Source organism: Passer domesticus, chromosome 4 (assembly GCF_036417665.1).
Source record: "Passer domesticus isolate bPasDom1 chromosome 4, bPasDom1.hap1, whole genome shotgun sequence".
Taxonomy (NCBI): domain Eukaryota; kingdom Metazoa; phylum Chordata; class Aves; order Passeriformes; family Passeridae; genus Passer; species Passer domesticus.
In genome coordinates this window covers 34,908,432-34,935,925 of record NC_087477.1, presented here as the reverse complement: position 1 = coordinate 34,935,925, position 27,494 = coordinate 34,908,432, and the positions used below count along the sequence as shown (strand labels likewise).

Sequence of the window (27,494 nt, the reverse complement as noted above, 5' to 3'; positions counted from 1 at the left end):
AGGAAACTGCCTCTTGCTAGGTATGTGAGTAAGTAACTCTACTTTTATTTTTGTTTTGTGTGACACAAAGAACAAGTATTAATAACAAATGCAAAAGCTTGTCTTCAGCTTGTTCCTGAAGGAGCAGTGGAGGTATCAGAGTGTCTGCAGCAGGGAGCAGACTGTGAGTGCATGCTGAGGGCAGTTCTGACACAGGAGGAGTGCCTGGGTCTTTCCTCTGGGCAGAGGGCTGGGGCAGGCACCTCCAGCCCGTGGTGCATCCTCATCTATCAGGAGGTCTCCTGATTAGAGAGGGAGCCCGGGGTGTGAGTGCCAATTCAAGTTATTGCTTCATATTGTGAAGGTGAGTAAAATGGTTCCTCTCACCCCAATCAATTCCTTCCCCAATGAGAGGCTTTCCCTACCCAGAAATAACAGACAATAAGACTGGAAACAATTTCTTCACACTGTATTTTTAACCTGTTTTATTTAGGCTTTGACTAGAAATGTGCCAGCATTTTCAGGAATGAAAACAAGCAGACCATTTCATCCCACTGACAGTTTGATTTTTGCAGATTTCTGCACTCTTGGTATTTTACAACACAAAAGAGTTTGGATTTTTTTTCTTAATCTTGTAATAATTTTTTTTCATGACAATTTATGAGTTTTTCCTGCCTGCTTTTGGGTTTGGGTTTTTTAAAAATAAACAATTCTTCTTGGCTTTTTATTTTACTTTTTTTTTTTGTGAACAGCATTTTCCCACCTTGTGCTATAAAAATTAAATCAGATGGATCAGAGATCAGCTGAGCTGGGATGGAATATATTCTTTTTTAATCTGTAATGCTGATGTAAAAATAAAACTTTTTTTTTTTTCCCACAGATCCTATGAAGACACTGCTTGAAGTGTCTAAGTAATTTTAATCAGAGGACTTGTCTGAGTAGTGATTGTTATTTGCATTGAAATACAAGCCTAACTTACCTAGAAGAAAATGTTCTGGCTCAGCACAAGCTTTGCCAGACTGTGCATCTAAAATCTGTTTCTTTTGAGATCCTTTCTTTCTTCATAGTTCAGAATTGCCTTAGTGCATGCTCATTTTTTGAAATGCCCCTGCCTTGATTACACACAGGGAGACAAATTTTTAGGAGGCAACCTTGATGAGCTGCCAGTATTGGCTTAACTCTGCTCCTGCTTCTGGTAGCTACAGAAATTACACCATTGATTTCAATGAGAACAGAATTAAGGCAACTGTAAGTTCCTTCTGGAAACATAACCCCACACTGTTAATCAATTGTATTTAACTACAGCAGTTAATAAAAAAAACTCCAAAAGATAAATAATAATAATCAAGTTCTGCCTGCTTCAAAAAAAACCAAACCACAAAATGCTTTAAAATCATGTAAAATAAAACCTTCTTTTTTGTAAACAGGCAATACTGAGTAAGCAGGAATTCATGGTCCCATCTGGATGTTAATTGTACTTGAATATTTGAATGGGGTTAGGTCATAGGCCTAAAACACCTAAATACTTTAAAATACATTTATAAATAATCATTCTTTATACATCATAATTGTTCTTCCCACACATCAAAAACACAGACTTCTGTATTCTCCAAGAAAAAAAATGAAGGATTACTTTTTCTTTTGGCACAAGAATGTAAAAATGAAGAACAAGCACCCCCCTTACGGGAGTGCATGGAATGCTGCCAAATTGGTCTTTATTTGCCTTAGGGCTTTTTCTTTACAAAAGTTTTAAATATGTGTTGATATGTAAACACTGTGCACGAACTGAGAGCTTGATCCTGGCCCGTTGAAATCAATGGCCAATTTCCCATTAAGTGCAGCAGTGCAAGGTCAAGCTCCACGTTGGTAAGGTGTGTGCAGGCCTAAGTCGTCGAGGGACTCAGGAAAGCAGGAGCCCGGGTGCTGCTTTAAAACCAGCCGCCAGCAGAGTCAGACTTTGAGCCGAACACCTTCTTGCACATGTTGGAGTTTTCCTGGTGGAGAGGGTATTCATTCCCTGCCAGCGTGGCTGCCTTCCCCCTCCTGGCGGTGTAGCGCCTGCCTGAGGGCAGGCTCTCGTACTTGGTCATGTGAGTCCTGCAAAGACAGCACCGGGCCCTGGCATCAGCAGCTCTGGGCACAGCTTGCACCCCCCTAAAACACCTTGCACACAGCCAGCTGGCCCTTCCACAGGGAGCAGATGTAATCAGCAGATGTTCTAGCAGCTGCAGAATAGCAGACACTGTTTTCTTAGGATTTCCTGAAGGTTCTCAAAGTCTTTAAATCCTCTCAGGTTTTTAACCATCTTTTGGAGGAGAAAAACCTGAATGGAAATCTGGCACAGGCTCTACAAATGTTATCTTCCTTAGGTCTTAGCAAATAGGGATTAGGAGACAGCAGTACACCCAACAAAGCCAATTTAATTACTATTCTTCGGCTACTGAAGAGCATCTTTTAAACCTTATTACACAGTTGCTTAGTTTTCAGGAAAACTGGTGCCTTAATAAAGTATGATGGAACACAATGGCTGCAGGAGTACCAGACCAGGTACTTCTGTTGACATGAGTAAATAGCAGATGATGAAGAGAACTTTCCACTTCACCTCATGTATGGCTTTGCACTTCCTTTCTCAAAAGTGTAATAGAGAACTACTGCTAGCAAAGCCTGAGATCACCATCAATCAGAACTGATTGCACACGAGGGCACTACTGTCCTGCCACTTAAGTTAGTTCACTTGCAAAATCAAATTTAAAAATTGAACTGAAGTGCCCATTCAGAGCTGATCAGTTGTGATCTTCAGAAAGGTTATTTCTGAATCTCAGGGGTGAGGGACAGGAGGAATGGGTTAGCAGAGAGGTCAGTGTGTGTAACAGCCTGCACTGCACCTCATCGTGTTAAGCTGGAATTTGGCCTCAGTGGTTAATCTCATGTCTGTGAAAACCAGAAGTTCCAGCACCTGACTGGAAAGACACTTCAGAAAGTGTGTGCTCTTAGTTCTTACCTGAATGGAGAGTCCACTCTATCCATCTGCATACAGACCAAAAATGGGTACTGTGAAAACTGCACTGTGGAGATGAAGTCTAAAGCTGTTTCTGTTTCCAAAGTGGTATCCATACCAGTTTTTACAAAGAAGGAATCCACCTCGGTGTTACCAGCTATAAACATGGCTACCCTACAAAAAAAAAAAAAAAAAAAAGGGCATTACAATTGTTTCAAAACACATTAAAAAGGAGGAAATTTAATTACAAACAGTCCTAGAATACATACATAAAAACTGCCTTCAAAAGAGCCTGTTCTTCATGCAAAGGTACATAAATTCACGTGAGACCAGTGGGAACTGGTATTATCCAGGTGGAAAGGAAAAGAGAAGTACAGACATTCTCCCATGCATGTAACTAGTTAATTCTATTTATTTAATTGCTTAATTCTAACTCATCTACTAGGTCTTTTATATTTAAATTCATCTCATTGGTGCTACCTTGGCTCAGAAGCCTGAGCTGTCTACAGCTCCAGCATGTGCTGGGAGTATCTCACCGGTTCTTGACGTTGGTTTTGGATTCCCGGTACCACAGGCTGAACTCCATCCCTCCGGAGATGTCGATGGCCAGTCCACCCATGAACTCCGCACTGGCTGTGGGCCCAGACTGCAGCTGGATTTCCTGGAGCCACGGGAAAGCACAGGTTACTGACTGCAGACCTCAGAGGTCTCCTTGTTCCCTTTGGTCCTGCACTCACACCACTTGCCATTTTGCAGGAACTAAAAGGAATAGAGGGATTTTCCGAAAGGATGGACAAAACATCCTGATGCACCTCCCTCTCTCAAAAATGGGATGAAGCTACAGCAAGGCACCTTGCATCCTTCCCCTCTCCCCTGTGTGCCTGCTGGCATAATTTCTGCATGGAGTGTCACTGCAGGGAACATCATGTCTCCAAGAGCTGCCATGCAAGCCCCACGGAATCCAGCTAAACCAGATGGAAGTCCTTGCTGGAAGGTGCAGTGCAGTGTGACCAGCACTCCTGAGCAGACCTGGACTGGCACAGTAGGATGCTGCCACTTGTGCAGTGGCTCCAAACCCACCATATGACAGGAATTATGTGGCTGAGTGGCCAAACACATCAGCTAATGCACCTTAATTCACATTAAATGCGTTTCCTGTCAAATATCAAATGTGCTTCATGAAACCTGTAAGGCTGGACTGGAAACACATCCCTAAAGTCAATTTCGGAAGTGGTAATATAGCTCAGGGTCATGGCAGTTCATTCCTTTTAAGGTTTGACACACAGCCAAGATTTCAAGGTTCACCCAGCTTGGCAATCTAGCTCTCTTTATATAGTTGTCCTGCTTCCCTAAGAACTAGTGGATTAATCCACCATTTAAAAAGAAATATTAATTTGGGAAAAGTTTATTTTGGTCATGTGCCTCACATACAGCACACCTTCTCCAGTCTCACAGATGGTTTTCTCTCTCCTCTCAGGTTTCTGTGCCTGTGGTACCCTCAGCACCTGTAATGTTGCAGGCCTTTATAGGACACATAGGAATGTGAATTTCCTGCCCATTTTTGATGTCCAGGCATCCTAGAAGTCTCTAGTCTCCTCTTAGCCATTCAGTAGTCCAGTGGCTCCAACTAATGCTGTCCCAAGATTTAAGAAAGAAGCAAGCAGAGAGTCAGTCTTCCTAATCCCTATAGCAAGGAGCAACATCAGGGAAGGTTTTTGTTCAGAATATTAAAGTTATCTGGCTGTAATAGAAGACTCGGATAATTATGGTAGCTGTACATGGTTACTTCACCTTTTAGGGTAAGTTAATTATCCTTGAAATTATTTCCTTGACAGAACCAGCTTGGCAGAGCCATCTTGGCAGTCAGTTGCTGCTAAAGTGGGCTTGAGATTTGAAGAATGCAGTGGGCTGGCTGTGGCTTATAAATCCAATGTGACCCCAGCAAGTGTGGTCATATGATGCTCTGATTTCTTATTTTCACCCAAGTTAAAATCCTGGATTGAAATCAAAATCTTTCTGAAATCAAAGGGAGTTTTTATACTGACTGCAATGGAGCATAAAATACTTCCCTTGTTGGTCTGTTTAGGTGTGGACATAAAGCTTGCTTTACTTCATTTTACTTTGCTTTTAATTGGGACTGGATTGGTGGGTAGCTGCTAATGAGTGAGGAGGTAACAGTATACATGCTGGCAGAGATATGTACACACAACCAGAGGAGCAGATATTTTTAGGTGTATTGTCAAATTGCACCCAAGAATATTAAAGTAGGCTGGGTTTACAATGGCTGCATGGTTTAAGACTTAAATGCTACCTAGAATTAAGCTGTATTTGTCACTGAAACCAGCAGACAAATTAAGGAGCACTTGTCTTGTGTTTTACTAGCTCATCTATTTCCTTATTTATAGCCCTGTCCCTCGTCTCATGTGCAAATCCAATCCAGGCTGATGGGAGGTGTAAATCACAGGGAGCCAACCTGCTAAGGAGAAGTATTTTCCTTTGCTTTCCTATTTTAAGCTTTGTGTCTCATTTGCAGTGGAAAACGTGACCCAAAAGATCAGAATCAGTCATTTGTTACTGTTTAAAATGCTGAAATGTGCCATGGTTCAATAAGAAGGTGTCTTTATGTACTGCACTGCAATGCAACCTTACTGTAATGCAATGCAGAGATGGCTGCAACAAGCACTTCTCTGGGAACTGGCTACCTTCCACTGGGGTCTGGCTTTCAAGTGGCTTCTCTGACCTATCAATACAGTATTTAATTTCTCTGGGCCTCTGGCAGGTGTGTTGCCTAGGAGAACTATTAACACTGCTGAACTTTAATGCAGGTGACTTAGGAGTCTCGAAAACAGTTTTATGAGAGCTGTTTACTTTATAGCAGGAATATAACTTCTGGTTATTCTTAGCCCTGAAACAACACTGTGGCCACATGGAAGTGCCAAAACCATGTTGATGTGCTGTTGAGTTGGAGTGTAGCTATAAGACCACTCTTAAAAAGATGGGCTGTGCTTAAAAGGCAGCTCAGCCTGAAGCTGTGTTCAACAGTGCTTTAAACCATTCCTGCCCTTGTGGCATGTGGAGGTAAGACACTGCTGCCAAGGCTTCCAAAAAGGCAGCGACTGACTGAAAACTGCACCATGATATTGTTAAAAATGGCACCCAGTCCCAGCCCTGGCTGCCCCAGAGTTTTGAGAGGTTCTCCAAAGGCAAGGAGTGGAGAATTTGCTGGCGGACAGAGCTCTAGGGGTGCCCAGCCAGCTGATTCAGCCAGAGTATGTCTGGAGCTTCGTGCATGCACAGCAGTTGGAAATATTTAGTTCTCTAAATGCTCCCTACGCTCAGGACTAGACATGATTATCTTTCTCACCTCTGCGGTCTGTTTGTTAAATAGGTCACAGTAAAGTTTTTGCCCATAATCTGCGTGTGAACTGTAAAGCACTGTTGGAATGAGCTTTAGTTAGCCAATTTGGGCACTACTTGGGAAGCCCTCTGGACTTAAAATACCATTAGAAGGAGCTGAGCTGGGTTCTGGATGGGGAAACCTGTTATGTGCAGAGGATGTTTCTGTGTAATTTTGAGCAGAGTGGATTGTCTCATCATATACTTCTGACATTTTCTTTTGCCTGAATTAAAAAGAATTAAATGGGAAAAGCTAAAAGTAAAGTTTGAGACTGCAGATGTTTTGTGAGCTGAGTATAGCTGTTAAATCCACAGGTTCTAAGGAGATCCCAGCTTGGGAAGAGCAAAGATATCAAACCAAGTGCTGACCCTGCACTTTGAGAGAGACGTCTATATTCTTAGTCCTCCAATAACACATTACATAGCCAGTTATATTTATATGTGAATCTATTTAAGCACAAAATTAGCAAATCATTTGGGGTGACAGTTGCATAAAAACTGCGTAATCCTCATTTTAATTTCTTGGTTTGCCTAGAAATAAACACTTGAAATTTGGACCTCTTAGCATTGTTCTTTGAAGGATAGTTATCTGATTCATTCACCTGACAATTACTGCCTAACTGGACACAAGGTCCCTGGACAACTTGTGAAGAGGAAGACTTAGGTGGTCACATGGGACAATACTGTATTACAAGAAACTGTGGGAGGGGAGGTCATAGCTGAGTGCAATGTGAGTTTTCAACAGGAAACTCAGCTGGATTTAATTTTGTTAAGTTCCTGCTTTATCTTCTAAAGTATCTGTTCTCACTTTTGTTCTAGGTTGATTTTCATGTAATTTCATTCTGGTTTTTAATACCCATGACTTTTCTATTGCTCTCCTAGTAAAGGTAACCTGTGTAACATTGGTCAGGTTTATCAGCATTGAGAATAAAGAAAATAAGGTGTCCTACAATAGCAGTGTGGGGGAGGAACCATCTGTGCTTAAGAGACAGAAAAAGAAGCAAACAGTGTGCTGTTAGTACCTGTAAGAAATCTGTGAGGAGGACAAGTCCTTTCACCACATTCATGGGATCTCCAGTTGCCGAGAGCATTTTGGACATTAAATCACCATACCCTTGGAAAAATGTCACTGGCCTGAGCTGGAAATCGAACAGAATGGCTGACATGCCAGCAAAGGAGTCCAGGTTTTCCTCGCCTTCATCAGGAGTTGCAGCTATTATGGACTCCAGACCCTGAGCTTCGAGAACCACCTATGAAGGAACAGTGATACAGAATCAATGAAAAAATCCTGCCTGACTCAGACTATTAACAGCACCACCTATTTTCTTAATGTCTAAATGCCTAATTATAATTTATGTAGTTGTAGTAGAAAAGGTATGAGGTTAAGACTTAATGGAACTAGGAAGTGCATCTGGAAAAAATGGAAAATACAATAATCTCCTGCCATGTTTTTGCCCTTTGGATGCTGAGCAGAATTTATCCACATGCAGATCACAATCCTGAGACTAGTTTTCTTTCAAACACATTTTCCTTTATTTTTTATATAACTATATAGGAAATATATATTCCTATATATAACTATATACTCCTGTATATAACTTTATTTCCTATATTTCCTATATAACTATTTTTCAGGGAGAGCTGGGAGGAAAAGCCAGAGATGTTCCACTGTACAATTTTTTGTCCTGCGTAAATTTAGGAGAATTACAATACTGAAGGTTCTTGCCAATATTAAGAAAAGTGTAAAACACAGACATTAAAATCTCTTTGATTTGTACATTTGATCTGCTCCTCGAATTTCCATTTTGTGACATACTTGAACTGGGACCTGATTTTACAAACTCACAAAGCTTTTATTGACTACATCAGATAAACAGCATAGGATTTACACAGACACAGACCACTATGTATGATGAAGGACAAAACACTTGTTGTTTTGTTTATGGCAAACATATGCCACATTGCGGGATTTTCCCCTGTTATTGTTTCTCCCCTGTTATTGGCTTCTTCTCTGCCCAGTGCAGCAAACCCTATGGTCTTAAGCATTAGCTGAATTGATTTAGAAGGTGTAAGGAAAGGACCACATAGTGGCTAAGTTATTATGCACAGTGTGGCAGTTACCTGGATGGCATGAAGGTCAGTGCTTCTGTCAAAAACACGGATGTTCATGTTACTTCTCCGTAAAATGCCAGATCCGGAGTAGAGGATGTCAAGGCTGTATGTGGATGACACATCAGGACCACCTTAATTAAAAAAGAAAGAAGGTACCTGTGACTACCCTAGTGGATTAATGAAATGTTTGGGAATACAAAGAGGGCTCAAGGGCAGTTTCATGGTTACATACGTGTGATATATCCAGTGTAGGCAGAGGAAGAGCCCATCTTGGAGAAACGATCGTAGTTATGGGAACGCATGTCCTTCAGAACTTGCCGAACTGTTTTGCTGTGGGATTTCAAAACAAACAAACAAAACCACTGAGATACAAAAATGTTCCAGTACCAAATGTATTACTTTTTGGTAGAAAGATCAAATTTAAGAGAGGGTGAATTTCCCAGTAGGAAAGAGGGTCTTCAAAACCTTTACCTTTTCCCACTAGAAATCTGCCCTAACCCAGAGTCTCTCTTTCAATTTCAGGTACTCCCTGCAGGCACAACAAGAAAGGCAAGCAAAGGTCTTGCTTGAAATTAATGGTTTTAAGAAAAAGATATATATTGATTACTTTCATTCTCACACTGTGATGTTTAAAATTTTTCCACCTCACTGGTTCTGAAAATATAAAAGCAAGGGACCAATTGAGAGAAGTAAGATCAACAGAAGACATCTTTCCCAGTAAAGCAAGTCAGATGACAAATTATTTTTTGTACCTGTGAAAATGTGAATACCTATTAAAATAATTACATTGAAATGAAGGGATTTATTCTGAAATAACAAGTCAAGGAACATAAAAATAAATTATCCCTTTATACTCTCCTTAAGTTTTAGTAATTAATGAGAACCCGTGTGTTCTTTGTAAGGAAGGGCTGTATTTATTTACACTGAACTTAATGTACCTTGAAGGCATTTCAAAGCGCAGTATATCTTGGATCATGGAGAGCATGTACTTGTTCATTTCCATAGGCAGTTCCCCAATGGAGAGCAGGATGTTTTTCACTTCCATGTAGGATGGGTTACTGTTTAAGATGATGGCAGCTGCTGTGGTTCTCACTGTCTTTTCGTGGATTTTGCGAGTCTGGTGGTATATCCTGTTCATTGTTTCCTTCACCTGGTCAGGAAACACATTATTCACTCAGTGCTCATGCGGATGACTGGGCAAAGTACAGGTTGGAATCTCGTTTATAATATCAGCTTAAGTTAGCTTAGTTAGCTCCATAGCTAAGGCTAATACATAAGGATATATTTTCAGCATCATGTTTTTCATGGTCCTTTTGGAATGTTGAGACATGTATAGCTCAGTGACCGCAAGGACAAGTCGGACATCTGTTATGTTCTCTCAGCCACAGACCAAATACAGCCTCACACACTGGTTTTCAAAGCAGGGCTGTAAATAAGTAGCAGCACTAATAACAAATGTGGCAGTGGTAAGACAGAGATTTTCTTGACTGTTAAGGAAACATGTACTTTAAAAACCAAGAATTATTTTAATTTCCTACATAGTGCTTGTGGTAGTGTGTCCCTGAGAAGATTGTGACACATTTTTTTTCAGAGGAGTCTGTGGAAAGCCATGTAGTCCCACTGAATGGCCTCCAACAGGCTCATTGCAGAGCAGCACCTTGATAGCCTCAATCCTGATGGCCAGCAGCAGGTATGAAATGGAATGCAAGGTAATGCAACAGAGGCAGGACCTCTTGTCCCATTATTTTCTGTCTTTTTCTATTCTTGGAGGCTGTAGGGTAAAATGCAGCTATTTTACCCTTCTCTTACTTTGTGTGCTCTCTCTATGTGAAAGCACAAGAAAGAGCAGGGGCTGCACAGGTGCCCAAGTGCTCCCTCTGGAGAGCAGAGCCCCGTTTTGCCCACAAATTGCATGCCACCTTTGGTGGCTGTGTGTGACCCTGGAGCCCAGGGCTGACTAGCACGTGTCCACCAGTCCATTCCTTGCTTTCAGCATGCTGACTGCACCACACAGCTTGGTGCCATCAGCAAACTTACTGAGGTTGTACTCAACCTCACTGTCCATGTTGGTGATGACAAGAAATGAACTCTGTTAATTTACCCTCTGTCTTTAATACAGTCTCCTGCACCTCTTTTCTTGGGCAGTGTATTATTTTCTTACCTCTTTGGTGAGAAAAGAAGGATCATATCTCTGCAAGGCAGTGGCAGCAAGGCTGCTGATGGGCCCTTCTCCTGACTCAGCATACTTCAGGAGCACTGGAATTGCCTCAGGAAGGAGCGCATTCTTCAGTGCCAGCAGGTACATCTGCACATTGTCGTCTTTATTGGCCTTCTCCAGCCTATTCAGAATCAACCTTTTGGCTTCCACAACAGCCTAAGAAAATCAACAGCACATTTAATGGTGATCATAAACCTCCCTTCTCCCCCTCGCAGAAGTAGAAGGGGCAGGGCTGGGTTCTGGCATGTTTTTGTAGCACAGGGTTAACAAAGGTTTAATTTGTACGTTGGTGGCTCCCTTCAAGCATAACCAAAGTGACTGCAGCCACAGTGACACCTGATCCAGAGTTTTATCATTTGCCAGCTGCTCCTGACCTAATTCAGGGACTTCAGAGGTCTTCCTTGTGGGGCCAACAAGTCCCCACAAAAAAAGGCAAGGGAAGTGTTCTTCAGTGCCTCATAACATAATGTTATAAAACTACTTGGCAATTAACAAGGGAGATTAAAAGGGCCTGTTCTGGTAATTAAAAGGGCTTTCTATCTTTTCAGCGGTGTGCTGCAGTGCTGAACAACACAGATCCAACAGCCTTGTCTGATCATTCTCATCCTCTAACATCAGCATCTACTCAGCTCACGCTCAGAGTAGAGGTCTTCCTCCTTCTCTGCATGTTTAGGGCATAGTTGAGTACTTGAATCAATTAATTTTCTTCACAGATGTGAAATAACCTAAGGCAATTGCAAATAATAAACAAATCCTGAGTTTGCCAGTGTTTCTCTGAGCACATGCAAAGCTTTTGGACCAGGCAGCACAAGCACTACTTCTGCTGACAGGTTCAGCCACAGAAATGGGAAGAGACAAGACTAAAGCCTAAATCTGACAAAGTAGAAGTCACTATAAAAAAAAAATACAATCCTCTATCAAACATAGGAGTTTGTGGACTTATTTTAAGTGGGAGAATCTGCTTCCTGTGTCTGTCATGCTCCCCCAGTAATGTCACCAGGGATCAGCCCTGTGTGTTGCAGACCAGAATTTGGGCAGCAGTGACCATCAGATACTCACTGGCAGCTTGCAGCCTTCCCTGTCACACAGCTTTCTAATGAGTGCTCCCATGACAATGACAAGAGTTTCTCTGATTTCTTGACTGGCGACATCCCCCTTGAACTTCTCCTGTCATGCAAAAGCAAAGCTGTTTAGTGTCTCAGTGCAAACATGACAAGCCACACTGTTGTGGGCTCAACAGGCTCCCTGATTTTCTGTGAACATTAATGCAAAGGCAGTGATTACCATGATGGCCTGGGCTCAGGCTAAGCACAGTACAGCTCTCTCATTACATATATATTACATATAATAACTCAGTGCCATTTTCACCTTGAGTTACATTCAGCGTCTCAAGTAGAATCATTTGGGGGAAAAAAAAAAGGGGGATTTACAGTTCTGATTACAGGAATTTCATAAGGCAACAATCAAACAATCGTCAAATTATTTTCCCAACATTCAGTATTATGTTTCTTTTTCAAGTAATGGATTTTGGTAATATTTTACAAAGTAAATAGACTTTCAGTCTGGACCTAGGAATGTTTGTTGTTTGCGGGCTCTAAGTTAATAGCACACTTATAGGAAACCCTGGAAGGCATAAAGATAGGAAAATTATAAACACCAGCAGTTGTTTCTTCTTCTCTTCCCCTTTGATTGGGACGAGGCATAAGAGTATTAGCTCTGTTGCATTTGGTTTGTCCTTGGACTTACAGTTAATGACTTCAGGAGCGTTTCACTGGGGCGAGAAGCAAATCCACAGGCATAGAGGAACCGCTCCTGCAGGATAAAAGTGCTGGCATCCTTAAAGTCAAGAAACTCCAGCACGGCCTCCAGTGATTCTGGGGTCTGAGCCGAGGTTACAGCATCCACTACCTGTGGACTACAAAGAAGTGCAAATTAAATGAACATATCCTTGCAATGAGCCAGTCAATACTGAAAAGACTTGGTTGCATATTGAGAGAAATAAGCTCATGTACTGAAACAACTCTTCATTGCAAGTAAGAGAATCTTTTTATTGGAAAAAGTGTCCCTGAACTTTCACCTTAAAATGGTACACTAACTCATATCCATGGATAGCATTTGAATTTATGCAAATAGGGGACCAAAAGAAGTTTAAAAACCCAACTACCACAAGTGTATTAAAGTTTACAGGAAAAGGTTGTAAATATAACGGAGTGTTTTAGAAGTGTTTGTGCATGCACAATAACACAGAGAAAAGGCTTCTATGCTACCTGAGTGACTCTCAGGTTTGTCTCCATTGCTAACAACTGCTACAATTTATTTGAAAGACCCTGACCAAATGACTCAGAAATGCTTTTCAACTCTCAAGTTCCAGTGTGCATGCTGCTCACAACCAAACTCTAACTCTTACTAGGACAAGTCCCAGGCATAACTGTTCCCCTTCTTTGTTGTATTCCCTATTGATGGAAAAAAATGGAAGTCAAGAACAACTTATAGGGTGTTTGAGAACAACAATTTGGTTTGAGAAGCTTTGGCTAAACTACAAAGCATGTGGGCCTTGCACTGTACATACAACCCTGGTGGCTGAAGGGTGTGCTGAAAATTTATTATATTATAAGAACAAACATAACTTTTAAAAAAATCCTTTTCCTGTAGACTGTACTGAACATTGGGTTTGCATTGCTATGACATTACTAGTAGCACTCAATCTCTTTGTATGCAATTTGCCCTTCTGCATTTTTCAGTAACTTAAACCTTTTAAAAGCTTGTTCATGGTAACTTACAGAAATTCTTTATTTTCACTTTTAATAATTTTCAGTATCTCCTCCTTTGTAGCTTTTCTGATGTTCTGAATGAAGGACAAAAAGCTTTTTGCTGCTTCAGGTTTGGAAAGTTTGTCAGGATGCATTTGTTCTCTGATGTTCTGCCAGTGCTCAGAAAGCTGCAAAACAATTCATATTCTGTCAAATCTCTCAGACTGTGGTTTCAGATTATACAAATGCAGATATATAGGCCAGCTGTTGCTCAAAGTAGCTGAAATCCAAGAGATTGATGATCCTTTAGCTCAGTTTTAGGTAATTTATGATATCCCAGCACAAATACCTTAGAAATATTTCTATAACTGTCTCTCTTCCAACTTCATAGTATTTTCCTCATATCATCCATGACCTTAACTTCAATCTCTTTTGAAACAATAAAATTTATTTATACTGTATCTGGAATAAAGTGAATTCTCTTCTCTTGCAAAGTTCCTGTGCTTTCTGATGAATATGGTGCTTGCCTTATGTTCCAAATTTCTCCTAAGCAGATTTTTTTTTTTAAAAAGGGAGATGGACAGTCCCTAAACCACCAATTAATCATGTTTTTTGAGAAGATGGTAATTTTGGGTTCATATAGAACATGATTAAATGTCCAAGAAGTTATTCCCATTTTTTATTCATAAACTTTCATAAAAAGGGATTTGTAGCTACTGCACAAAATTAAAGGTAAGATGGTGGTTGCTGTATTTATCCCCACATCACATTTTTTACCTGAAGGAGCCAACATGGTAGCAAAGCACCCATATCTGTCTTTTCAGATACACTCCCATAAGAAACTGGTGCCAGTATTTTGACCTTTCTTCTCTCCCTCGCCTTTGCCTCTGTTATCTCAAGTTATCGAGAACATTCCTTGGTGAAAACTCAGCTGTTCTTTGCAGCAGTCTTTACTGCAGTTTTCCTAGTGGGAAATAACAGTAGCACCCATCTGACCTTCACTAAAATAGTTCCCCTCTGTAGATTTTGTGTTGGGCAATAGCACTTGAACCTGCTGGCAATTAGAGGTATCATTCATCAGTACAGAGTGCAACTTCTATTGACTGTAACAAACAATAATTAGGCAACAATGATTGAGACATAGGATATTTCCTGAGGATTAATGACCAGCTGGGAGGAGCTCATGTTCTGAGGCACAGATGGGTCTTTTAACCTCAACTGGTAATTAGTTCTTAGCACCAAGGTCAATGTTGCTATTATTAACTGAAATCGGATAAATATATAGGTCACTTTTTATTCCCCCTGTTGAAGTTGCACCACAGTCCAGCAAAAAAAACCACCCTCTAACCTCATTACTCCTGTATTTTCTCCTGTGCAGAGCCCAGCTGTGTGGGCTGCTCTTAGTCAGTTTAGCCCATACCCTAGAGACAAGCAAGGTGGGAGATGCAAGCTGGAGCCCTCTCAAGAAAAGGAGAGTAGAGACCAAGCCTTCCTTTTGGGGGGGTGCTCAGAAGCAGCTTCCATCTCCTGCAGTGACCATGGCATTGAAAATACCATTCACAGTTTTCTGAGGGCACTCATTCTCCTGATGTGAAGGTCAGGCAGTTTGGATTTAATAACCCAAACATTCAAGCACAAGAGGCACACACTTGCACATGGTAGCTCAGCATGGACATGGACCTGTGTTTCTCTGACAGAGAGATCACAACAGAGGTCTTATGGGCAAACTAGGAGAACTCCAGCCAAACCAATAGGTTCTAAACTGAGCAGGAGTTGGTTTTGAAAGTCAGTGCATGACAGCTGTTTACCAATGTACGAAGAGTGGCTGCACAAAACAGAACAAACCCACCTCACCTTCAGAAGAGGCAAGAATCCTTCCCCATAGGAACCATGAGCATAAAAGAGTGTAAGATACACGAGCTCTTCTGAAAAGAGCATGCTTTATGTTGTCTAAACACAGAAATCTAGACCTGATTTTAAGTGCAAACATTTGCCATAACCTCAGAGAAGCTAGTGCTGCCTTCTGGGAAATTAGGGTAGTAATGGTTATTTTACCAAATTCATAAAGATAGAGATAAGACCTGTTACAATTTAAAAAGGGCTTTGAGAATGTAAAACTCTAAGGCATAGCATGTCAGCAGGGCATTAATGTATACTATGAAATATAAGTACCATATGCTATGTTACTGCTTTGGATACAGTGTTCTGTTTATAGAGCCCATCTTTTCATAGCAGTTACTGAAAAACACAGTGAGAAAGCAGAACTTCATTCTCATCGTGCCATTAGGTTTATAATGACATAGCTCAGTCCCCAGGCAGTGCTCTGGAATTATACCCTGTGTTTGTTATCTTGGTCTGAAAATTGTAACTGTTATGACAAACTCAGTCCCAAGTGACAAATTGGTCAGCACAAACCACGACAGGCAGAGTCAGGGAAAAACCACCTGTCCCTATTCTGTTTAGGATGCCTCGATATTCCCTGCTCAGAACTGCTCCACCACACATGCAGCATCATTTTTATATTCCCCAAATATGTGGTTTTGGTCTTCCCTGTGGCTCAACAAGCATTAGACAATAAAAATTATTACAGTGTAATGCTACTTCCAAACAACTAACAAAAGTTCCAATACAGAAACATATTTGTGCTCATAAGGAGTATCTCTGGAGGACTAAAATTATGTGTGCTGAATAGAAGCTATATCTTGCTTATCAACCCCAGAGAATAATGATCCTTAAATTAATGTTCCCATTCATTCCTCAATGGTAAGAGCATTAATACTGTTTGCTAACAGTCACTGTAGTAATCTATTTAGTTTATGATGAACATCATTAGTAAAAGAAAAGATTATGTATTTACAGTGCCCTGCTCTTATCCTTCAGATGTCTTTTACATAAAAAAACAAGGCAATTTTTTTCCCAGGGAAAAATGACAACATTATTGGACTCCCTAAGAATACTAAAGCTCCATTTTATACTTGTAAAATATCTATAAAATTCTTTAAACAAAAGACTTCCTTGGGGTCAGATAATAAGAAGAGGTTAAATTTACTATCAACAAATGCTTAGCCTGCCTGAGGAATGGCTAATGAACTTGAATTCCTAGGAACAGTTCAGCTCCTCCATGACAAAACTGTTTACAAACACCAGTCAGCCATCTTAAAATTAATTTTCCACCCAGAGGAAATAAGATGAACCCAGCTCAAGGCTGGCAAAGGTGAGATAAAACAACAGGGAGCTGTATTTTCTAGTGATCTGGAGAAATACTGCAGTCTTTATAAGAGAGTAAAAAGGTTGGTACTTTTAGTGGTAGCTCTTACGACACTCTTGTGGGGTGAGCACCATTGCAACACTTCTGTACTCCCTACTCCAGGGTGTATTTTTTATTGCTATGCTGGACCTGTCCTAGTTCTGCTTAGACAGAAAATTTGCTTTCACACTTGTCCTGCTCAGCTAAGCAACCCAATGTCCAATGAGCCCGTGTTTACTTACTGAAGGGCACTTTTTGCATTCGGATTTCACTGGCTCTGCTTCCAGGGGCACAGCAACATAATTGGGGTCCAAGGTCTTGATCACACCAGCGACTTGCTTTGCAGCGATCAGCCCCATCCCAGCTTGGACTGACTTCAGTTCCAGCCTCTGCCTGTACATCCACACAGTGAGGACACCATTAGAGCCCAACCATCAGCACAGCGATGCAGACATCGCACCAAGAGGAAACAGAAAACCCCTCCACAGACAAAAAAATACAGAATACAGACTGACTGAAGTCTTATTTTAAAATGTTCAGAACATGGCAAGTCTGTGTGGTTTTTAAGGTAACAAAAATAGCTGATACCAGTAAAATTACTGCTATAGAGTTATGTGCAATAAAATACCTGTATGAGATACTTTCTAAAGCATAAATTTATAACACATGATAAACAGCCTTCAGTATTCACATACATTCAGAAATGTTTCGTATATTTGTTCTTAAAAGATCTGGAAAGTGAAATTTTTGAATGTACTCTTTCTTTTAAATATCTACTATTACTGAGATGCCTGAATCATTTATCTTGTATGAGTATCTCCACACTTTCAGTGATTTGGAGTCTGGAATCTAACACAGATCTAGGTTTCGTGGTTGTTTCCTTTATATGCAGTAGATTTTATTTTCTATACTTCCAAACTCTCATATGCTAGAAATGGAAATCCATCAGAAGTATTTCTTGAGACAGAACACCTATAGCACTAATGGCTAGATTAAAAGGGTTTGGCCAATTCCTGCTGTTTCCTGTTAACTTCTTATGAATGCCATTATTTATTATTTGTGGTGTGGTAGAATCTTTAATCAAAGTTGGATCTGGTACCTGGCACAGCTGGAGTTGTATATGGATAAAAAAAGAGATCTAAATCTTTACCTGGAGAGTTCACAGCCTTAGATCTCAATTCTATAAGCCCTCCACATGTAACCTGACTTGAACCACTAGTCCTTCTACCATCAATGACAGTCCAATTGTCCGACTTACTTTGAAACTATTTTGGCACCTGTTTTTCGTCGGTAATTCAAAACAAAAACAAAATTTTCTTCTGCCTTAATGGATTTGATGAAACTGTCTTCCAGCACATAAACTGTAGCAGATGTAGCTTTTGTACTGACATCCAAGATCTGAAAATAATTTAAAAATAAAACAGAAAGAGGGTTATTCAACAAACAACAAAATAGGAAAAGAGGTCACTGTTCCAAATGAGGGCAAGACTCAATGAAATAGAGCCATATGAGGAAGGTGCATACAAGGTGGCATCTCAAATTAAGCCTAGGAACCAGGTTTTCAAGTATTCCTTCTGCAGTAAGTAGTCACTCACACCTATACCATGTGCTTCAAATTCAGTATGTACCAGGGTAAAAGACAGTAGGAGCAGAGCAGGAAGTTATGGAGCAGGCTGCAACTGAGAAAACACCCAGTACTACATTTAGTTTAAGATATGCTTTAAATAAGACAAGAATGTTTTCCAGAGAAATGTCCTTAAATGAGATTGTCATGTTCACACTCAGATCAAACAAGGTGGCTGGCTTTGTTTCTTGTTTTGTAAACAAGATGATGTCTTTGTGGTAAGTGAAAATTGGGAACCCAGTCATGGTATTACAGCAGTCTATTAAGAGAGTGTGTGCTGTTTTTGTACTTCTCTGAGCTGAGAAAGTTTCTCATGTGAAGAATCCCAGTGCCTTCAGCAGGTGTCCAGCCTGCCCTCAGCAGGGACTACTTAGAAAGACATTTACTAACAGTGGAAGACACCAGGGCTGTAGTAGGACTTCAGTTACCTCTATGGCACATCTCCTGTATTACACCTGTGCATTAGGGAAGCCTTTGACCTTCCAGGCAGGCCTGACTAGGCTCCATTCAAGAGTCAGCAACTTGCCTGGCATTTACAGCAGATGGGGAAAAGGTTATTATTATTATCACTATGACTGCATCTGTATCAACTGGGCCAAAGTGTTTTACACCAAAGAAGAATCCATTCCCCGTTCTCTCCATGGGAACTACATATGACATTTGGGCTAGTAAAACTGCAAAATTTACATATAGAATTTGCTTCCTCTAATACTAGAAGGACTTCTAAGAAGATGAGTAGTAGCTGCTAAGAATATATTTTATATAGGAAGAATAGATTTATTTTGTTAAAGAAATCATCATACCCGGTTCTGGCTGGTAAATCTTTTCTTTTCTATTTCACAGGAGTCCAGGTTTTTGACTTTAGTCACTTGATCTTGCCGCACGTGGTAAGTAGTATCACATTTCCCAGAAATGTCCACCTTGGAAAAGAGAGTTAGATTAGGACAATTTCTTGAATTTATCTTTGGGACCCCGCAACACCTTCCAAAGACGAAGCATTTTCTCTACTGGAATCCTGTACCTGAGATGCTGCACTGCTTGGGTTTTAAGGATGTCAGTGGTTCTAACTATCTGCTTTGGGTTGGCAGGGGTACTGTTCATTAGATGGCTAGGAAGAAAAGTAACAATGGCTGTATAAACAAAATAATTGGGAAATACAAGCAGCTCACACTATACTCACAAATTTGAGTTAAATTTGAGCTTTGTTCAAGGGGATAGGTTTAGAAATTTAACAATGGAAGGCAACTTAAATGGATGCAGCTAAATCAGTGCTGACTTGGTGTGGGTACTCAGATTTAGAATGGGACTCCACTGAATTGAATTTAGGAATCAACCAACTTTAATCAGCAGCATAATCACTTTTATAGGGACCTGGTTTAAGGTGGTTTGTTACCAAATTGTGCTAAATTTATAAAGGCGTTTTAAATCAAATGGATTGTACTACTTCTTTATGCTAATTGCAGTGATTTGATTTGTGTCACCAAATATGCAGAAGACTGTCTTTATGTCCCTAACCTCACATGTTATCAAAGGACTGATTTCTATCACAGTTCACTTTCTGAAGTCATCAGGAGCCACAGGTCTGCCTTCCAGAGCAGATCAGGCTCTGCCTGTTCCTCAGGTGATGATAATCTTGCCTGATAGAACACCATACCTCACGGGAAGAGCCAGAGTGCAACTGTAGCTGGAAAAGGCTAGCCAGACCTCTCTTAATGTTCTGAGTAAAACCAGGTTCATTTTGATATGAGTAGAAGGTTTTGACCTGTAGGAATGAAAAAAAAAAGTGTATATAAAAACCATTGAAAAGTGTATAAGAAATCTGGTTAAATGAGAAAGGAATAGTGAGGATCCACTCCAGCAAAACTCCCTTTACTTTTTTTCTCATTAGGAAGTTGAATTTGGATCTGTTATTTGCTTATTTTGAGCAAACTGCAGAGGCTACAGGAACTGACAATAACAATACAAACACGTTTTGGCCTTCAGCTGAACCTAAGTACAGTTTCAGTGCAGTGAGCATCTCTCCTCCTGGAATTATAGAGAATTTAGATGGGAAATGGGAAACTTTTCATACTTTCACAGACGACTCATTTTTCCTGTATAATCCTCAAGTAATCACTCCCCACAGGGGCATAATATCTGTTGCACTTTAATCACAGATTACAAAAACTCAGGATGAATCATAGATAAATCACAGATAGAATGACTTCAATGACGTGTCAAACATATCACAACCTTTGCACTTCATGGGTCAACTATTGTGCTTGAGCCTCTCCTCTGGTAAAAAGACTTTGCACCTCCACTTTGCATTCAAGGTGCTTTAAAAGTGCCCCTTTATCTGGAACTGTAAGTACAATCAATCTGTTATCTTGGGGTAACCCTGAAAAGTGAAATTACTGTGCCACGGATGAAATTGTCATACCACAACGAAATTATAGAAGGAGCATATAGACTTAGCCTATAAACTTAGGCTTTTTCTCCTACCTGAGAAAAAGCCTAAGTTTCTAATACTACATCTTAGCCTTAGCATGTGAAAGTGTGCAATGTATGAGGAGCAGATGCATGCTGACTGTGTTCTTCTGGTAACTCTTCTGGTTCTCATGTAGGGATGTGTACAGTTCACAGCCAGCGCTGTCCTGTTTCTTTTTATGTTGTGTAAAATTGATGACAAGGCTGAGTCTGAAAGTTACTGAGCAGGTCTGATAGCAGCTGCAATTCAGCAGGCTGAGCTGGCGGCCAGGGTATGTGCTCAGTGCCTATTTACAGCAGGAGGTAAAGATCCTGCTGGGATAGAGTGTCACAGCCCTCACTGCGCTCTGCAAACGGGAAAAGGGACTGTGACCTTCAACCTTCCTCCTTTCTCACAGCCCCTCCTGCCCCACCTGCATTGCTCGGGCTGCAGAGGGGAAAATGGGGCTCTTGGCCTAATGACACAAGCAACAGGAGGGTGAAGGACCAGGGGCAGGAGACAGGAGCAGCCATGGCTCGAGCCTCACCACTCCCTGGCAGAAGAGTAGGCTGAGTACAAGGGCAGCTCTCATAAGCAGCTCTGCAGGGGAAAAGAGAGTGGGATGGATGTACTTGAATCCCCTTCTCCGAGAAACTGTGTCAGAGGAAGAGGGACACTGAGAGCTACAAATGGACACGGGTGTTCCTGTGCTGGGACTGCGCTTTGGTGTTCTCTCAGGGCAGGATATAAAACCCAGGCACGTGTTGAGACATATCTGCTCTCTGACCCTTCCCTTCTGACTTTTGGAAACAGTTTCCCACTGGGGGAAAAACATGTAAGGCTTCTTTCAGCATCAAGCTCATTAACTTGGCATCATTGAAACTGCAGGTTACACAGAAGTAAATAAGAAAACCAAAGAGCTGGGAAAAGCCATCCTGATAAAATACTCGATAAGGGTTTAAAGTAATTAACACTCTTCTTCACAGACTCAATAGAACATCCCTCATAACAAATTGTATCTCCTTTTCTGCCTTTAGATCTTGGACAAAATCCTGCCCCTGCTGAAGTCAATAGCACAAATCCCACACAGCAATTGTGCATTTATCCACAAGTGTACCTATCTTTGTGGACAATCTGCTCTTTACTTCCTCATTGTCTGGTGTTCTCTACATAGGCTTGGGCTAGAAGGAAAATTACAGTCTGTTCTAAACTACTGTATTTCACACAGAATGGTAGTACATCATGTCTTATTAAAAACACTGAGTGAATAGTGAACTGGTAAATTCTTTGAGTATGTTACAAAAGATATGTGTCATGTTTCCTTAAGGACTGAATTTTAAAAGACAGGCTCTTACTTTTCCACGGACTAGCTCAACTACTATGGGCCTCTGTAAAGCCTCCAGATACTCTTTCCCGATGATCTTCTCTGTGCTTTTTCCTTTGAAGATGTTTTTAGCAGCTGGACGTTCATTCACATTTTCAACTTGAACATCTTTCATCTAGCAAAGTAAAAGCAGAGAAAATTAATTTAGACAGCAGTGTAGAATTGGCCTGGAGTAGACTAGATAGAGTAAATCACATAATAAATGTTCTTTATTTCTTCATTTCTGGTTCTGATTATTAATCTTCCATGTTTACTATGTCAAAGTTTACAAAATAAGCCAGTGCTCTCCACTGGGGAAATAAGTCCCAGAAAATCTCACTAGAAAGATAAGTACCAAACCCAGTTTCTATTTGCAGAAACCAAACCCAGAAATATTTGCAGCTACAACTGAAAACAACATATTGCCTCTCAGGCAAGGGCTTGCACACCAGTTTGAAGCTATAGGTGCTGTATGAAGCAATTTCTAAATACAGGACATATTCTGAAGTTCTGGCTAATGATGTTAGATAGACACTTATTGAAACCTTATTCTATAGGAATTAGATCATCAAAGCAGCTGGGTTTAGTTGATGAGACTGGAGAATAAAAGGTTTACTTCATATTCTGAAAGTGAGCTCTCTGAGATTAGATTAGCAGCTAGATAAGTGCAGAACAGATTGTGTATGTTTTAAGTTGTCTGATGGAAATAATTACCGTAATTTTGACCAGCTGGTCATCATCATTGTCAGGATTTCTCCATAAGAGGTTGACATCCACACCAGAAGAAATCCGATATCCTGCACTTTTCTGCAGTGATGCTTTCACCTGATCAACATAGACTTCAGCTGAGTAAGCAAACTTATATAGCTTGTCATTATTTAGGCTTGGCCCAGTAGTGTGCCCTGTTTGGAAAGCAAAAACAAACAGCATTTTAGAATTTACTAACTCTCGTATTCTCCCATTTTCTCTAAGAAACCTTTAAAAAATATTTAAAAATTAAAAATTTAGTTACAAGCAAAATAGTTATGAGACTGATCCTTCTACTCTTGATTACAGAGGCTGTCTCACTGAAGCAGCTGGGGTTTTTTGTGATTGACACTGATCATACATATTTAAGAATAGTGACAAAATCTTTTGTTCTAGCTCTTTAAGACTGTCAGATTCTTTTCTTCAGCTATATTAGCATAACAAATGAATCCAAAATTATTTGCAACTCAAAATACTCTTAATAATCACACAATCTGTGTGCTTAGCAATGTGAAATGCACTGATGTGATTTATTGGACCCAAATCATTCTCTGCATCTCTTGCATGTTCATTGGAAATCTTTCCATTGAGAGTCTTGTCCAAGGGTGACATGAATGCAATGAAAACATTAAGAATGTGTTTTAGATAAAACAATTAAGCTCTTGTTCTTTCAACTAAATAATTGTCCCCATAGCTGTGTCTCTGCTGTTAATTTATATATTTTAAGCAATGTAAAAGGGAAGAGAAGGGAAAATAAGCTGGCTGTACACTAAGTGCTCTTAACATTCTCAAAGCAAACACACACAGAGTGACCTTAGGTGCTGTTTGAAAGCAGCACAGCACCAGCCTCACACACCCAAATGCTGCACCACTGAATGCACTGGAAATTTCTTCATGGAGTTCAGGAGGTACAAAGTAGAAACAAGTTCACAACAGAGTTAATCTAAGAAACACAAAGTGCTGTCCTCAGGGAGATGCATCTCAGTCTTATGACAAGTGCAGGGAAGGGCAGAGGAAAGAAGAAAAATCTCTCACAACATCTCAGAAAACTTCTTAAGCATGCTGTAATGGAATCAGTGTCTTCAAAGTCCCCTGCAGAGATTCATGAGGGTATCCTCATCTATGTTATATCCCTCTGTTTTATCTGACTCACTTAAACAAACTTCAAATCCCTGCATTGATAGAAAGGAAAATCAGTCTTATTTCACTTTAATAAGCCCATTTAGGTGGGTGCACAGGGTAGTTCCATCATGGCTGGGTGGATACATCCTGCAGTTCTTAAAGAGTCCAAAACCCCTGCTTCATTAAGACTTTGCTCACATCGTTCCCCTGTTCCCTCAGCTACCATGGCAGTGGATTAAGGTCAGCTTCAAAGAACCTTTCCCTGAGCAAAATGGACACTCCAGCAAGTTTAATCTGCAAGTTGTGTAAACTGGCAAAGTTACAGAACTAAACAGACTTTATGCCAGCTGGGGATGTGGTGCAGCAAGTCTGGTGATCCCAGTGGGCTCAGCCTGTTCACGTGTGAGAGGCCAAAGCTGTAACTATTGATTTTTTCCCAGAGAGGTTGAAGGATTCATGTTGGCATAATGGGGCTTGTCTTGTTTTGCATGTCTTGTGTGTCTGTTTCAAAACAAAGTCACCAAGAGGCATGCAATCCTTCCTGGAGGTTTACTGTGAATTTCCTAGCCAATTTCCTTCCCAGTTCCCTGCTTTGAAGCTACCTTACCCTTGAGAGCAGAGGGTGCTCAGTGCCAGCTCAGAGGTGGCTATGCCTTTCAGGGACACCCCAGGTTCCCTGCAGTCCCTTAGAGCCAGTTGCTTCCTGGTTCAAAATGTCCTTCATTTGCAGCAGAAATTGCAGTGCAAAGGACATAGTATTGGCTGAGATTTTAGGAATACTACCCACTAGGTGCATTCTAAACACAGTCCCAGCTAAAGGAAAAAAGTAGGGGAATAGCACATCCAAGAGAAATTACCTGGGTGCTCAGAGACACGTCTCTTATTAGTTAAAGTGCATGTCATGGTGCTGCTCCCTCCCTATTTTCAGTTAAAAGCACTTTTCACCTACCCTCTTCCTTTCCCCACAGCTGAACACATACATGGTTTTATTCTTCTTTTGTAAGAGTCCCTTCCCTCCTCCTCCCTTTTAGCATTTGCTTGTCCCCACATACAATAGAGATGTTCCATCCTAAAGGAAACAAAGATGAGCAAAAGATGCAGGAGCTTCTTGCAAGTGTCATAGAAGAAACTAAGAATTGCAAAGTATTCCTGGGAGCTAGAAGATCATGAGGTTCTTAAAACTTTCACCAATTCACACATAGAAAACACTGCAGGAGCCAGGGCAGAAGACACCTTTGGTTGCCAGACTTGGAAAGGGTAGGCCAAGGAGTGGATCATGATAAGAGAAGCAGCAGGAATGAGGCAGTATTGAAAGCAGTCCCAAAGAGTTAGCACTTATCCCTATGGAAATGGGGGAACCCAAGACACCACTGAATAGCATGGTCAGGCTGAGAGGCAAGGGGGATCTTGACACATGACAGCAGAGGCACAGGGTCACTGCCCAGAACCAGTACTCAAAACAGCACAGCTAAATTGTCATGCCAACTTCCATGAAGACAACACCAGTACTATTTTGAAAGGAATATTGCAACACCTTTCTGATAGAAACTTTTCTTAATAGCAAGTCACCCTTTTAGAAGCTCCTTCCTTTGTGTTCAGCACAGCACTGGAATCCTTGCTGTCTGTGCAGCCATTGACATTTCAGATGATGGCAAGTGTCCCACCGCCTGAGAAGGGAGGAGAGATGGACACACAGACTGCCACCAGCCCAGCCAAGCTCTCTGGGGGTCAGAAGTGCTGCTTCCAAGGTGGAGTGCATAACACATAGTTTGACTAGTAATGTTAAGTGTCTGTCATTAAGGGTAACATGCCAAGTCTATAATTAAATCATGATACTGTATAATACAGAAGGTTACACTGCATGAGTAGAGACAGCTGTCAAGTCCTGTGCCTTTTATTAATACATATGGCATGCACAGCATGTGTGTCTCTAACTACTTGCTAGCTCTACCTTCATAAATCATATTTGCCACTATCTCTGACACCAGATAGCTTTAAAAAGCAAACCCCATCCGCTTATTTGAAAACATTTTTCAACTGGAACTGCAGTAGGAAACTTTTATGTGTGCTGACCTACTTGAATTGAACAGAATAATATTTCAATATTTCCAAAAGGCCATGTGGCCTAATGAAAAGGTAAAACACTAATCCTAATCCCAGCTCTCACACTGAGGCCCTAAGTGGCCTTTGGGCCAGTAATTTAGCTCTCAATCTCTCTGCACAAGAGAGAGAAGAAATATGGCAGAGCTGAAGGGACAATTAATTAAAGAGAAAATGCTTGCTCAGTATCCTGGGGAATGTGACAAGCAAATATTACTTCACATCAAGAAGCTTTGTTTAATTGATATTAAAGGGAAGCTGGGAAGATCAGACACCACAAATGTGGCACATTGGTACCTAGCCGTAAATTGAATGTGGCAGTGTCATGAAATAAACTCACAGGTAAAGGCACTGCTTGCAAATTTCTCTCCTTTATAACTCCTGTCATGAGGGTGTATAGAGGCATGAGAGAAGGAAGATTGCTGCTCTGTGCCTACACAGTGTCCTGGATTCCCTGCAGGAAGCAGGAGGTGGCACCCATGAGAGCATCTCTACAGCCTTTTTAACAGCTGAACCCAGGATGGCATGCTCCCCCTGCTTCCCCTCATGATGAAGACATTCTCATTAAACTAAAAACTCAGCTTATGTTATAAGGTTGCTGTTCCTCTAAATGTAATGTGAAGTTGTACATGAAGAGTCACTACTATAGACACCTTTCCTTGCTTCACACATTGGCACTGCTGAAGCAGACAGTCTCCAAGATTTCATAGCCTTGACTTTGTCAGGACACCTGCGTAAAGCTCTGCTCACAGGGTTTCTGCAGACATCCATATTTTCAAGACTTACTACAGAGCAACGTTCTCATGAAAGTAACAGGATGCTTCTTACTGACTTCAGTGGTAGCTGAGTCAACTGCTCAGAAGCTGAAACCTGGACAGCCCTGAGCACTTCCTGGCTCTGCTCCACAGAGCACTCCATGTGTTTAACTCCTGAGCGTGTGAAAAGTCTCTTTGAAGTCAGTGCCCCCACAGTATGTCCTGATTAAGCAAGTTCAAGATCTCTGATCTCCTGGTCACACCACTGGCCCTGCGCACTTGAAAACATCATCTCCTCCATCACCTCTGCTGAGACAAATGCCACAAGCACTTAAACCTAGCTAGTAAATGCATCTTGCATGTCTGAGTAAAGCTGATAATTTTTGAGGCAAAACAGAGATCTGTATACACACACTGGTTTTGCCTCTGCCGAGGCAGAAGCCGAACCAAGCCCACTACAGACCTACCTTTCACAGAGGCTGAGTAGGTGGAAATGATGCAAAGGAACAGCACGGTAAGAAGAATCATGCTGGACTCTGCCGAGCTCCTGACTGCAGCATGAAGTGCGACAACCTCCAAGAAGTGAGCTGAGAGTGGAGCTTGCAGAGAGAGCCACAGGCTTGGCCACACTGTTTAT

At 41.0% G+C, this 27,494-nt stretch overlaps 1 protein-coding gene across 1 annotated transcript; it reads right to left on the bottom strand.

Annotated features, from left to right (window-relative positions):
• Positions 1–449: 449 nt before the first annotated feature.
• On the bottom strand, positions 450–27,494 carry MTTP (microsomal triglyceride transfer protein). The gene is made up of 18 exons (XM_064417055.1): positions 27,325–27,494; positions 22,848–23,035; positions 22,126–22,269; positions 19,979–20,086; positions 19,128–19,244; positions 17,959–18,098; positions 16,943–17,093; positions 13,484–13,641; positions 12,450–12,618; positions 11,763–11,870; positions 10,647–10,859; positions 9,424–9,635; positions 8,718–8,815; positions 8,495–8,616; positions 7,396–7,623; positions 3,514–3,638; positions 2,981–3,151; positions 450–2,076 (listed from the first exon to the last, which is right to left on the bottom strand). The coding sequence occupies exons 1-18, from the start codon at positions 27,383–27,385 to the stop codon at positions 1,908–1,910; spliced, it is 2,682 nt and encodes an 893-aa protein (XP_064273125.1). The 5' UTR covers positions 27,386–27,494; the 3' UTR covers positions 450–1,907.

Coding starts and splice junctions, on each gene's coding strand:
- MTTP (XM_064417055.1), bottom strand. CDS start 27,385: ATGATTCTTCTTACCGTGCTGTTCCTTTGCATCATTTCCACCTACTCA. Junction 9,636..10,646: donor CTTCTTTTCTCACCAAAGAG/GTAAGAAAATAA, acceptor TTTCCTGACCAG/GTGAAGGAAACAATGAACAG. Junction 3,639..7,395: donor TCCTCACAGATTTCTTACAG/GTACTAACAGCA, acceptor CCGTGGCTCCAG/GAAATCCAGCTGCAGTCTGG.